Genomic DNA, 14,399 nt, shown 5'->3' with positions numbered 1-14,399 from the left:
TCCTGTGCCATGAGCATTCGATATATAATCTGAATTCACAGATACGTTTCTGATATTTTATTGATAGCATTTCCTAATAATTCTTGCTCAAACGAGTGTCAAAGTCAACAATTCAGGGCAGTACAAAGGCAGTTTTCCCTGCCTCATTCCAAGAAGAGTAACTGCTGTGGGGACATGGAGAGGGCAAGAATCTATGTCCAGCTTGAGTACCCAAGTGACTCAGTGGGGAAAATCGCCGCTACATGGCCTTTGGCAAGTGTGGGATAACAGGGACTTGGGATGAAATGGATAGATAACAAATCCAGGGCTGCTGGCAGATGTGTAAGCAGCAGGTGAGTACAACTCATGGGAAACCAGAGTTCAGCACTTGAAAAGCAAGACAAAAAATTAGATCTGAGAGAGAGAGAAAGCCATTAACTGAAAAATGAGCCTGAAGGTTGGAAGCTAAGAAGATAGGGCGTGGGTCAGAAAATGGAGTGCAAGATGAATTTGGGGAGCAGTTCAAGGCCAAAGACAAAGACAGCAAAAGGAGTGAACACGCAAGTTCTGAGTGGTCCAGACCACCCGGCTAGCACAGAGCATGGACCACTGTTCGCCAAGGGCTGGGCTGTGAGAGCACCGTGGCTGGGTTTTCAGCATTCAATCCTGTGGCTCAGACCTATATTACCAGGAATAGTCCCTGGAAAGACCTCATAGAAGAGGGCTGCAAAGCCCACCAGAGAGTAGGAGGAACTGCTTGAGAGTTTAAACACTATCATTTGTACACACAACTGCATCACTGGCAGATGCTCTAGAGGTGTTTATGGTGACCTTTGGTGCCCTGTATGGACAGGAAGTGCTTCCATAAAACCATGTACATCGCTGACCATTCTCTTCCATGATGCTCACTTTTGTCTTCCAGTATCACTTCAACCCCTCGCAGTCCATCCTGGTGATGGAAGGTGATGACATTGGGAACATTAACCGTGCTCTCCAGAAAGTCTCCTACATCAACTCCAGGCAGTTCCCGACAGCGGGTGTGCGGCGCCTCAAAGTCTCCTCCAAAGTCCAGTGAGTGGACACTGGTCAGCCTGGGGCCAACTGAGGCAGCAGGGTTGGTCCCTTGGGAATGTTCCCTTACAAAACAGGATTTGCCATTCTTCAGCTGTCCTCAACTTCTGCTATTCCTCTGAGGATGCCTCAATGGATCTGTGTTCTTGTTTTCTTCCTAAGCAAGATGTTCTGTTGTTTTACCATCTTGAATCCACCTTTCTCTATTTTATCCTGTATCTTATCTAATGCCTAGAAGGTACTGCTTTCTATAAATTCTCAGAGAGCTGGGAATTTGAAGTGATCTGGATGTACGTTTGAAGTGTTCTGATTTAAGGGCATAGTGCGTGGTACATAGGAAGTGCTTGACAAATGTTTATTAAATTGAATTAAGTTAACCAACCCAGCTATGTAGAGTTCCTAAATCCCATAGGTATGCCAGAAAAACAGAAGGCGTGGTTCTTGTTTCCAGGGATCGGAGTTAAATTAGAGGATTACTGAAGCCTTTGGATAACTCACTCACTGGCCTATCAAATCACTTCTCAGCCACAGTGGCTACCTTGGAGGGCTGCTAGGAGGGGGATCCCAGGAAAATTCCTGGAAGGTAGAAGTGCAGTCATGCTGCACCTAGAGTCGGGAGAAGGACTCAGAAAGAGAGGAACAAGGGTGGGAAAGATGGGTTTACTGACTGCCACATTGTTGGAGCCTGGGACAGGCACTAGAAAAAAACCCGCAGATGGTAGTTACATTCAATAGTTCTAGAACAATGGAGAGGTGCTCCACCCTTACAGGCTTAGGGGTAGGAAACAAACAGGTACCTCCAAGTCATTGCCACATTAGAGTGAAGATGAGAGAACAAACTGGCCTGCGTCCCACTAAGACCAGGCTTCTGCAAACTGAAGAAAGGTCAGGAGTGCTGTGGGGTTGGCCTGGCACAAGCGGGAGAAAACTGGGAAGAGGAGGAGGTCACTACAGCTCCCACATTTCACCCACCCATAGAAGAGGATGGAGTAGCTCAGCATGGAATCCACCCAGACTACCATTTCCTCGAGAACTTTCCCAAGGCACGTAAGGTGATGGCTGTCACCAGCTGAACCCCACCCAGCACTCCCAGAGCATCTGTCTGGCTCTGAGGTCCCCCGTTTTAACCTACATCTAGATGACCAGGGGAGAGGGCTAATGATATAATGCCCCCATGAGGTCTGTCGAGAAGTTCAAATCAACCAGTGTTTACTGAGCTCAAACCATGATGCAAGCTCTGGTCAGCTTCTTTTCTATATATGTCTGCATTTAATCCTTTACTATAGGACAAAATTATTGTTATCCCCACTGTAAAGATGAAGAAACTGAGGTTCACAGGAGTCGAGTGCCTTGTCCACATTTACCCAGCCCAGAAGTGTCAGGGCCAGGCCATGGATCCTTGTCTGTCTCAGACCTCGCTCTTGTGGCCACACCATTTCTGCCTCCCAGATAATTGTGTGGCAGTGTATCAGGAGAAAGGAGGATGATTATAATAGCACTTCGCTCTCACACCTAGAAAAGGCACACATGTGTGATATCCACATAGAGACATATCATATAAGCTGAGGCAGGAGAGTTTAGCCCTGGGGTCTCAATTAGTAAGACGGCTGTAACCAACCAGTTAGACAACAATTTGCTTACCAAATACTAAAGCACATAACAAGCAGTTGCTATCTAATTAATGTTGCCATTGATTTCTTTGTTAAAGGATAATGAAAGGTTTCATGGTTACATGTTGCTCATACAGAAAATTCCCATTTCTCTCAGGAGCCAATCTTTCAAGTCCCTAGATCACTAGTGGTTTTGATTATAATGTGGCTTTAAATTTGAATGTCTGTTGACATCCTCAGAGACACTTACGCAGTCACGATGCCTTGTTAAGAACTGGAGGAACCCTTGTTCCTGGCTGTAGGACAGATGGTTTAATTGTTAGCTCATCAGTGCCATGACCGAGACTGTTTTCCCAGGTGCTTTGGGGAAGACGTGTGCATCAGTATCCCCGAGGTAGATGCCTATGTGATGGTCCTCCAGGCCATTGAGCCCCAGATCACCCTCCGGGGCACAGACCACTTCTGGAGACCTGCTGCCCAGTTTGAAAGTGCCAGGGGAGTGACCCTCTTCCCTGATATCAAGATTGTGAGCACCTTCGCCAAAACCGAGGCCCCCGGGGATGTGAAAACCACAGGTACAGGTGCATTTGAGTTTGTGGGGAGGGTGGACTTTAATTTTTTACAGCCATGTGAAAACATACTTCAGAACAACAGCATTGTTCATGTAATGTATACATGGCATAAACGTATACATGGCAGCGTAATGTATTATAGCAAAACAGACAAAGCTATAAACAAACGAAATGAATATGAGGGGAATGGATGGCTTAGCAATGAGGGATATGAGGTTGGAGGGAAGGCATTTGTGCTAAATGGTAAGTGAAAAAATGCAAGACACAAACTTACATAGTACCTACACATAGAATGATCTCAACCATTTAAGAAAAAAAAAAAAACATAGAAAAATGCCAAGAAGGACACACACCCTATGCTAACAGGGTTATTCTCTGAGAGGCATAATGAGAGCCCATTTGTTTCTGCTTCCCTTCCCTTTCTGTAATTGCAAAAATGTTCTATAGTGGGCATGTATTATTCTGGTAATCAGAAGAAAAGCTAAAGATATATAAAGAAAAAATATAGCTGCATCTTTATATATATAAAAGTTAGGTCTCATTCAGCAATATTGCTCTAAGCTCTCAGGAAACTTGTAAGTTGTTATTTCCAACAACTTCATTATTGGGAAGGTTTTTCAGTGAAAGAGGAGTAATTTGAATTATCTACCAAAGAGAAACACTTAGTTACACTGAAAGCTATAGTAGGAGGGGCGGGTGGAGAAGAGAAAGAAGGAAACGGGGAAAGGAGAAAGGGAGGGAGGGAAGAAAACCTCCCTTTTGTTACTCCAAGGGATGGGGGAAATATAAATTTAAGAAGTGTCCTTTGCTGCCTCTTCCAAGAGAATATTTTCAACTCTCCCCTCCCCCTCCAAAAGCCACTGCTAATGATGTGCTGGTGCCTCTGGTCCTAAGTCCCCGAAGAGCTGCTGTTACAATAATCCTAATTACCTATTGCCTTAAACCACCCTGGTCCCTAGTGAACGGGGTACTCAAGAGACAGCCCTTCTTAGCTCATAAAAAATAGATGGTGTTTTACCACCTGTCCAGGCAGGGCAGTTTCCTAGTCACAGGCCAACGTGCATTAGGTTGTATGATCGTCCCTCTTCCCCTGTTCTCATTTGTGGCTAAAATCAGACAGAAATAAAGAAGAGCCTCTGACCTCAGTGGTTGCAGGCCATGACCAAGTGTCTGGATTTGCTACATCTGACACCAGCATACAGGCAATGCAGGGAAGAGCAATTATCTGGGTTCACATTTCATCTTCTGCTTATGAGAGGTACAGGCAGAGCACATAGCCAAGCGTCCAAAGGCTATTATTAGTGCCTTTACATTTTTTACTTCTATTGTTGTCGGAACGGTCATTATTATGGATATCTTAAACAAGTAGGATAATGGCATTTCCCACCAGGCGTCAGTGACCGGCTTCAGCATCATCTGCTGCCCCAATGACATTCTCTTTATGCTGTCAATACCAAAGGCAAGAGATTCCCCCAACATGCACACACACACACACCTCCCTCACACTCTGTTAGTTCACACCTTTGCTCTGCTCTCTGGCTGGAAGGTTCCTTTCCTTCCCTATCCCGTGATTCCTGGCAAATATCCCTGCCTTCAGCACCTCCCCAAGAAGGCTGTCCCACCACCACCATTCTGACACTCCCAACTGCTGGTGCTTCCCTCACATTTTTTAGCCCTTGGTGGTGATTTCCTGTTTATTAAATCAGACCAGGAGACCCCAAGGGCTCATCCATGGCCTCTAGGTCCCTGAACCCAGCACACTCCCTTCTACACAGTGGGAATCAAGGAAACTGCAGATGGAAGATAATACCCACGGTGAGAGAGAGCCATGAGAAAATGGCAGCCGTGACACACTCCCTACCTGAGGGAGCTCTCAGTCAGCCACAGCGGGAGGTAGGAACAAGGACGATATGACCAGACCTGACAAGAAGCCAGCAAAAAACCTGGAAACTGTGAGAAGGCCATTGAAATAAAGATGCACATACAGCATTACTAATTATAGACCCTGTCTTAAGCATATGTTATTGTGCTTTTAGATTTTGCTAATTATCCATGAAACCATTGTGATTGACAAGCATTTAAAAATTAAGATAAAGAAATTATTTATAATAATATATAATATATACCTAGTGAGAGCAAAAATATTTTTGATATCATTTAAAAACTTAAAAGATAATTATTTAAAATAATCCGTCTTTAGTGAACTTTTTAAATTTCTGTTTTAATGTTTTGTAACACACAAAGTATATTTAGTCCACTTTATAAATACATAAATATACTTATTTAAATTATCTCTCTTCACAAGTTTTTCAATAAAGGAGCGCAAGATCAAAACCACTTGAAGACAACTAGCCTATCATCAGTGAGATGGGGAGAGTAATAGTACCCCCTTTAATGTCTATTAGGATTATATTTGCACATGACTGGCACATAGCACATACTTCATAAATACCAATCACCTTCTTAAGATGGGATTTTAATTTAGGACTGACAAACTCTGCCCAGCATTCAAATACTCAGACATTTCTTTGGGAAATTTGGAGTCACATAATTAGGCAAGGACAACTTGACTGACCAACTTGCTAATGTGCTCCCCTGGGAGCACATTAATTATATTATCAAATATTGATTATTGGTTATATCATATTGACTTGATTATTAATTAATGATTCAGCTCCATTTGAGCAAGGTTTAATAATAACTACTCCATGCTAGTTCCTGGGTTAGACACTAAGGATTCAATCATAAAAAGACAGTACTTCTCCCCTTCAGGATCTCAGGTGGTCGGGGAGACTATGATCACATGGAGAAAGCTATGAGATCATGGTGAAAGGCCACTTATCTCTCCCCAAATGAGAGCTATTGCTTATTGAGCACCTACAATGTGTGCTGGACACTGTTTTCAATCATCCCAAGACCCTTGCCTCCCTTATAGATGAGGAAACTGAGTGGTAGGTAGTTCCTCTAACACTATGCAGCTTCTCAGTGGCAGAGCTGGTATTCAAATAACATCTTTTGGCTACAGTACTCATGCTCTTCACACTAATTCATGCCATGCAACCTCAGGGGTGCCTGGACATCTGAGCAATGGATGTGGTATTTGGGATCACACAGACTCTGCTCCTAACCCAGCCTTAACCTGGGGTGCAATAACAGAGAAGGAAGATGATTAGCAAGGGCTGTTTTCTGAGCTGTCCTTCATGCCTGCCTTTCCCATGTCTGTCTTCCTACAGCCCCCAAATCAGAAGTCTTAGAGGAAATGCTTCATAACTTAGATTTCTGTGATATTTTGGTGATCGGAGGGGACTTGGACCCAAGGCAGGAGTGCTTGGAGCTCAACCACAGTGAGCTCCACCAACGACACCTGGATGCCACTAATTCTACTGCAGGCTACTCCATCTACGGTAAGGCCACAGTCAGCCCCCTTTGCCCCAAGGGTGTCCTCCTAGAATGTCCTTGTCCAGGGAGACATGAGTGAGATTGCACCTGTGAAGAAGTACTGTGAAGCCCCAGGGATGAGTTGGAGATCCTTGGCCTCAGGCATGGATTTCTAGACCCTCCTTTGGCAAGTTACTCCAGCAGCTTGGGGACCAGTCCCACATTCCCACTCCTGGGGAATTCTTCTCCAGAAGCTAGGTGGATTCCTTCTCTTACAATGTTTGATCTCAGCAAATGTCACAGCAACATCTAGAAGACTGAGGCAGTCTGTATGGAAAGCTTGTGCATCAATGTAATTTTGGCTCCTTAGAACTTCTGCACATTGTCCACCCAAAATATCTTGAGCTCTTACCCTCAACAAATTTACAAGACCCATGAGGTCTTGTACCACAAGCCCCGGCTTGTCTCCTCTCGTCTCTTCCTCCTCCTTTTCTGCCTTCTGATGACAGGTGTGGTCTCTTGGCACAGGTGTGGGCTCCATGAGCCGCTATGAGCAGGTGTTACATCACATCCGCTACCGCAACTGGCGTCCGGCTTCCCTTGAGGCCCGGCGTTTCCGGATTAAGTGCTCAGAACTCAATGGGCGCTACACTAGCAATGAGTTCAACTTGGAGGTGAGTGGGTCCTGCCATTGTTAGGGAAGCCAAGGCTCACCCATTCCCTCATTCATTCAGAACTGCTGTAACTGGCCCACCTGCCACTCCTGGGTCAATAGCACCTCTCCCCACTCTTCCCAGGTCAGCGTCCTTCATGAAGACAGAGTCTCAGATAAGGAGCATGTCAACCACCTGATCGTGCAGCCTCCCTTCCTCCAGTCTGTCCATCATCCTGAGTCCTGGAGTAGCATCCAGCGCAGTTCAGGTAGGGTACCCAAGAGGAGGGACCCTCAGGACACAGGTGGTCATTGTGACTCAAGACTATCTACTCAACAGATGGTTATGTTGTAGCAAACGTAGGTGCCCAGAACTGAGGGAGGGAACCCAGCAATGGAGAAAACGTGCCCTGGCTCTGAGACACTCACACCCTCAATAGGCAGTCAATAAGTAAACAAGAAATTACACAACACACATAATAGTGGAGGTCAGTACAAAGGGCTGGGACAAAATTTCAGGCCCAACTCAAAATCATGTCCTGTATGAAGCTTTCCATGAGCCCTTTACAACACTCACACACATGTACGCACCATATTGTAACGTCCTCTGCCCAAATTTCTGTTTAAGCACTTGCCATATTGTGTTACCATCTGGTGGGCACTTGTATCTGTTTCTACTAAACTCTACAGTGCTTGGCTTTGTGGAATTTTCTTTATAATTTGAGGGGTAAAGCCAGCAATAAAAGAGAATTTGCATTTAATGAACACTTATACTGTGCCTGTGTGGAAACTCAAAGATTATTTAATTTACACCTAACTATTAATTACTCATAGGATACGAATTATTATGCCCATTATAGAGGTGATGAAAGTGAAGCCCAGACAGGGTAAGGTGCTGCTCTAGAGTTCTACAGCTGGGAAGTGGTAGGGCAGATTTTATCCTATGCATGGATGTTTCATTCATGCTCCCTCACAAGAATGAGCTAGGCCTTTGTTCACCATGTCATGCGAGTTTCTTCCTTGTTCCAGTGGTCCCGAGCATTGCCACGGTGGTCATCATCATCTCCGTGTGCATGCTTGTGTTTGTCGTGGCCATGGGTGTGTACCGGGTCCGGATCGCCCACCAGCACTTCATCCAGGAGACTGAGGCTGCCAAGGAATCTGAGATGGACTGGGACAATTCTGCACTGACTATCACAGTCAACCCCATGGAGGTGATCCTCATGCAGGGCTAGGAGTTCTGGGTGGGACATTTCTCCCTCCACTCAGCTCAACCCTTCCTATGCCTAAAGCCGCCCCATACCCCCTCCTTCTCGAAGCCCTGCCCCATCTAGTCCAGCTCCACTGATTCTTCCTGTCTCTGAGCTCCTCTATCCCCCTCAACCTGAACAGATCATACCTTCCCACCAACTACGTTCTCTGATTTAAAATGTATTAATTGCTCTTACCCCACAAACAGAACCAGAAATTTTGTTAAAGCAAGCAAACACCACGAGGTGGCTGTGCCTTGCTTCCCCCATAGTATTTAGCTCAGAGCTAACTAACACTTAGTTAATTAAAACTTCAATACTGAGTCCCTAACAGTGCAAATTAGATGGCTTTGCTCCATACTGCCCGAAGAGTTCACTCAAAGGCTCAGAACAGATTAAAAGAAAAATATAGCAGCAATGCCTGCCATTTATTGAGCCCCCATTATGCCAGATACTATATAGAGTGCTCTATATATGCCACCTCATTTAATTTTCCAACAACCTATAAAATAGGAGTCATCATCTTCATTTACCAAGGTGGAAACCAACTAAGAAAAGAAGTAACATACTCGAATTAAGACAGCCAATAGTCAAATTTAAGGTTGTCTGATTCTAAAGTCTGTATCTTTCCAGTTAGCCAACAGCCCCCAGAATCTATCCATGAGTGTCAAGGGAAGCCCTCTACATCACGCCCTTTGCCCATGGGTTCTGGGTGATGATAGACACAGGCTTAGAAAAGGTAGGGGAAGATGATTACCCCAGCCTGGTCCCCAGTTTCCACCTCGGCTAGCCTCACACTCCAATTTCAAAGCCAGCGTGCTGATGTGGCTCAGTTCCTCCAAGCATGTGCTGTAGGTAAAATGCCAAGCTCAGTGCTATACAGACTCCAGAATTTCCACCTTCAAAGAGCTGAGCCTTGAGTGTAGAAAACAAGACCACTATACCTGGAGCAGTCTGAGGACAAGGCAAGAGTGTGCCTAACAAGGGCCAACCTTGTGATGTCAAAAGTCAATGACCTTGAGGAGAAAAAGCCTTCAGGACTGCAACAATCAGGGAAGATTCCTTGGAGGAGGTTGGCCTAGGGGAGACCTTGAAGAGTGGGTAGGAGTTGGGGTAAGGTAGAAGGTAGGAGGTAAAAGACAGTTCCTAAGAAGTGTAAGGGGAGGGGGTAGGTAGCCAAGCAAGGAGAAACAACTTTTATGACCTGGTACATCAACGCAGAACATAAATCCAGAAATGAAATTTTACTGGAATTATCCAAAAGCTGGAGGGAGGGGGAATTGGACTGGAAAGGAAGGGGTACAGCCTGAGGACACAAGTCAGGTGGTGAGCAGCAAGCATGGAATGTGAGGACCAATATATTTGTCCTTTCCAAAGGAATATTTTTGAGAAGAAGCATACCTGAGTCTTTGCTTAGAATGCTTTCTGCTCCCAGGGACATTGCATGCACACTTGGAAAAGAGACACAAGATCAAATGCCATCCTCTCACTGAGAAGCAAACACTAAGGCTTGGACAGCTCCATTTAAATAAGCTCCAGAAATGCCTGAAAACAAGCCTTGACCTGAAAGGTTCAGTAAATGATGGATAGGATTGGCTTAAATGTCCAGCCCATCATTTATACCCAACAGTCTACCTTGAGTTCATGCCTTGGAATTTGCTATTTCAGGCTTTTGCCTTGAACCTTCTAGCTTCCTTTTTACCAGACTTCCCTTCCAGGAAGTCTGTCTCCAGGCTGAAGAGTTTTGCACTAAGAGAAGAAATTCCAAGGGGCCGTAAATGTTTCCTTAGTGGATGGAGAAACATAAGCTCCAAAGTTGCCTCTGTTCAGCCCCTGATGAGCATTTGCTTTCTCTCCTTGATATCCAGAAACATGAAGGACCAGGGCATGGGGAAGATGAGACTGAGGGAGAAGAGGAGGAAGAAGCAGAGGAAGAAATGAGCTCCAGCAGTGGCTCTGACGACAGCGAAGAGGAGGAGGAGGAGGAGGAAGGGATGGGCAGAGGCAGACATGGGCAGAATGGAGCCAGGCAAGCCCAGCTGGAGTGGGACGACTCCACCCTCCCCTACTAGTGCCCAGGGGTCTGCTGCCCGGCCCACGTGTCCCTTTTGTAAACCCTGACCCAATGTATGCCCATGTCTATCATACCTCACCTCTAATGTCTGTGACATGTCTGGGAAGGCCTTCTCCAGCTTCCTGGAGCCCACCCTTTAAGTCTTGGGCATTTCCTGTGTCTCATCCATGGGAAAGTTCCAAGAAGCCCAGCATGGCCATCAGTGGGGACTTCAGGGTAGACTTTGTCCTGTAGCCCCAACTTCTGCCCTAAGCTCCCCAGCATCCTGACTACCTGTCTGCAGAGTCTGCCTTTTTTTTTTCCTGCAGGGAAGAAGGCCCATCTTTGTGTCACTCACCTCCCCAGGCTCAGAGTTCCCAAGGCCCTGGGGTTCCAAGTCACTGTGCGTCTCCTCCACACAGACCAGCAGGTCCTCCTTTGCTGACTCCAGGTTGCTTCATACAAGGAGGGTGGTTGAACTTCACACACCTAAGGTCTTAATGCTTAACAGTTTAAAGGAAAGTCCTTGTTGAGGCAGAACTAAGTTTACAGGGAAAGGTACACACATTCTCTCTCTCTCTCTGTCTATCTAGTTCCCCAGCTTAGAGAGCCTTTCCCTTTGCTTCTTTCTGAGGCCATATAAGCTTATAAGACAAGTCCTAAACCAAGAATAAGTCCTTGGCCACAAGCACGGCTTGATCCCCCATCAGAGCTATCTGAGCTTGCCTGCCTGGGCACCTGCTGCAACCATGCAGCTGCCCTGCCAGGGGCACTCACCATACAGAACCACGGGGCCCGGGAGGCATTCCACACAGGCACTGCCCCAGGCGACAGTCACAATGAGCCTAGAGCCAGAAAGCAGATGGAAATGCTAATGAGGTCACACGTAGGCTTCATGGTGGGTGGGGTGGGGGTGGCTGGGCTCCCCCAGGACAGAGGGGACCCTGAGGTTGGCAAGGCTCTCACCACTCAGCCTTATGGTCCCTTATCTTCTGTTTTCCCTCTTAAGAAAATACATGCTTTCTGGATGTATTAGAAATGCACGAGCTCCACCGAGTCTACAATGAAAGTCTGAAATTTAACTGCAAGGAATTGGAAGCATATTTGCAATTATTGCAGCTTCTTCTTTCTTCTGCTCATAAAAGGAGGAACACTTTAGATAGAGGGCAAATATATCTGAAAACCTAATTTCTTTCTTTTTTTGATAAGGAAATCTTTTCCATCTCCATCCTAACATGCACAACCCGTGGAGAGAATTGTTTCTATAGTAACTGGTCTGTGATCTTTTGTGGCCAACAGAATAGCAGGCAAGAATTAGGGCCTTGACAGAATTTCCATGAAGCTCTGAGAACATGTTTGTTTCGAATGTATCAGATTCCTCTTTGTCATCAATGTGTACGATCTGTCCCCATCCTTCACTCCTCCCCAAGCTCACACCAATTGGTTTGGCACAGGCCCAGAGCTGGTCCCTAGTTAAGTGGCATTTATGTTAAAAAAAAAAAAAAATAGTTCAGAATCTCAGCCTTTTCCTTGTGTCATCAAAACAGCTTAAGAAGGGGACTACTGCCAACGTCCTCTAGTCTGACCTCCACCCAGGGAGGACCCATGGCAGGCCTTTTCAACTTTCTGATTCATGAGAACAACCTTGTGAAGCTTTTCCCACCTCCTAAAGTGTTTTCTGCATCTGTTCCTTCCTTTGGACCTCACAACAAATCCTGTGAAGTAACTGAGACATCTGTTGTTAGACACATTTTTGTGACGAGTAAACTGAGGCTTGGTGATTCAATGTCTTGTTCAGAGTCATTCAAAAGTATAGACAAGACCAGATTCCCCAACTTCCACTTCTGGTCCAGGATTCTACTTATGTTCATAGGTATGCACCTAAGAGACACTGCTGCAAACCTACTATGTGCTAAGCATTCTGCCAACAGCTATGAGAAAAAGAAAAGCTGAATAAGATAAGCTCCTCCCCTACAATACATTTGCAGAGGGGAAATAAACAGGCCTAGAAATTACACAAGAGACAAATGAAGAGAAAGAGGAGAAGTCACAAGAGAAGAAGGATGCGGTCACAAACTTAACCAGTGCTCTTATTTTTCCCTTCTCAGGGAAAAACACCAGAATAAGCTGGGGTTTTATATTCATTGGATGGAAACAGATATTTCTCCTGGGAATTCTCCCAACCAAATAGCCCTTTTCTATTAGGCTGTGTCTGTACATCCACAAGAGCAAAGTCTGTAGGACTGATTAGTTTTCACAATCCCATTTAAATAAAAAAAGATTCTTTAGTTGGGCATTTAGGAGCAACTGAATTCTCCCAAAATTGTGGCAGCAAAAAGAACACTTCGTATGCTTAAAACCCATTCTTTATGAATTAGATTTTGATTTTAAATATTTAAGTCTAGTGATTGTGAGAATACTTTTCTCTTTGCTCAGTCTTTTCGGTCTGGTTGGGTAGGGAAGGTGTTCCTCATGCTCTCTGGGTGGCTGCTTATTCATAGTTGAGAGAGCTGTTAGGTAAAATCTCTGTATGTTTTGGGGTTTTTTTGGTAGGGGGGTAGCAGGTAAAATGGCCCATGGCTAGGGCAGCAAAGATGAATAATTTGAGGAAGCATTTGGTTGGTGGACTCATTTGCAGAGAAACAAACAGTGGTGACAACAAATCAGAGCTGTTTCCCTCAACTCTGGCTATGAGAGGTCATTCTCTGCGTGTCAGCTGCAAAGATCAGGCACTTGAATGAATCCGCTGGGTTGGCAGGCACTGGTCATCTTTGCAACACCCTCTTCCTCACCATGGGTGAGAACAAGACGGGAGTGGTTATATCCCAGTAACAGAAGCTTTGGGAGGTATCCAGGTGAGCAGGGTAATGTGGCTTGCCCTCCCCCAGATATTCTGATCCCAAGAAAAAGGTGTCATTAATCAGTCTGGCGTTTTCCACCCTCCATATGCTGGCATCCAGGAACCAAAACTCCTGAAGGCCTAGACACCCTGTGACCTCTCACTCAGATGTTGGCAGCCAGGCAGATGCAGGCTCATGTCCAGGAGGAACTGCTGACTGGTTTGGCGACAGCGCAGTTCATTGCTTGTCTTGCCAAGTGGACAACCAGATTCTGCCTTCCTGAGCTTGAAAATAGGCTCCAACTCTCAGGTGATTCAGATGACATGGAGGAGAAGTTGGAGGAGAAGACTGGAATTGTTAAATCCCAGTGCAGAATGAGTTGCTTCAGTGGAGTAAAGCAACCGGCTAGTTGGTAGCCTGCCTTAAAAAATCCTAAACATGTATCATCATACATTTGATCAAATGCTGTAAGCATAGCCAAGGCCCAAATTCGTCTAGATACCAAAATGTGATTTCAGTGAAATCTCTTTTCATTACCACTTTCTTTTGTTGTTTGTTGTTGTTTATTTGTTTTTTGAGCCGGAGTCTTGCTGCTCTGTCACCCAGGCTGGAGTGCAGTGGCGCAATCTCAGCTCACTGCAACCTCCGCCTCCCGGGTTCAAGCGAGTCTCCTGCCTCAGCCTCCCGAGTGGCTGGGATTACAGGCATCCACCACCGTGCCCGGCTAATTTTTGTATTTTTGGCAGAGACAGGGCTTCGCCATGTTGGCCAGGCTGGTCTCAAACTCCTGATCTCAGGTGATCTGCCCACCTTGGCCTCCAAAGTAATGGGATTACAGGAGTGAGCCACCGCACCCAGCCCTCATTACCACTTTCTTGAATTTACTCAATCATCCTATCAAGCAGGGTTTAGACCAACATCTTTGCATTTAATAAGGGCTACACTTTGTACACATGGACCATCTAGTGAGAGAGCTGGGGGTGGTGGGAAGCAA

At 45.6% G+C, this 14,399-nt stretch overlaps 1 protein-coding gene and 1 long non-coding RNA gene across 3 annotated transcripts in view; one reads left to right on the top strand and one right to left on the bottom strand.

The window, feature by feature from the left end:
- CLSTN2 (calsyntenin 2) overlaps positions 1-12,226 on the top strand; it is a 643,984-nt gene extending 631,758 nt beyond the window's left edge. The window contains exons 11-17 of the mRNA XM_032143419.2: positions 902-1,050; positions 3,018-3,235; positions 6,466-6,636; positions 7,139-7,284; positions 7,408-7,531; positions 8,292-8,476; positions 10,381-12,226. Coding sequence (XP_031999310.1) covers positions 902-1,050; positions 3,018-3,235; positions 6,466-6,636; positions 7,139-7,284; positions 7,408-7,531; positions 8,292-8,476; positions 10,381-10,584 — 1,197 coding nt within the window. The 3' untranslated portion in view covers positions 10,585-12,226. The remainder of the gene's footprint in view (positions 1-901; positions 1,051-3,017; positions 3,236-6,465; positions 6,637-7,138; positions 7,285-7,407; positions 7,532-8,291; positions 8,477-10,380) is intronic.
- The window catches only part of LOC131382279 (uncharacterized), a 135,471-nt gene that overhangs the window by 21,829 nt on the left and 99,243 nt on the right, over positions 1-14,399 (bottom strand). The window lies entirely within an intron of this gene.

The sequence above is a fragment of the Hylobates moloch genome, unplaced genomic scaffold, assembly GCF_009828535.3.
Source record: "Hylobates moloch isolate HMO894 unplaced genomic scaffold, HMol_V3 SCAFFOLD_22, whole genome shotgun sequence".
In the NCBI taxonomy this organism is placed as follows: Eukaryota; Metazoa; Chordata; class Mammalia; order Primates; family Hylobatidae; genus Hylobates; species Hylobates moloch.
Note: the sequence above shows the minus strand (reverse complement) of the source record. Positions and strands in the feature narration are given on the sequence as shown.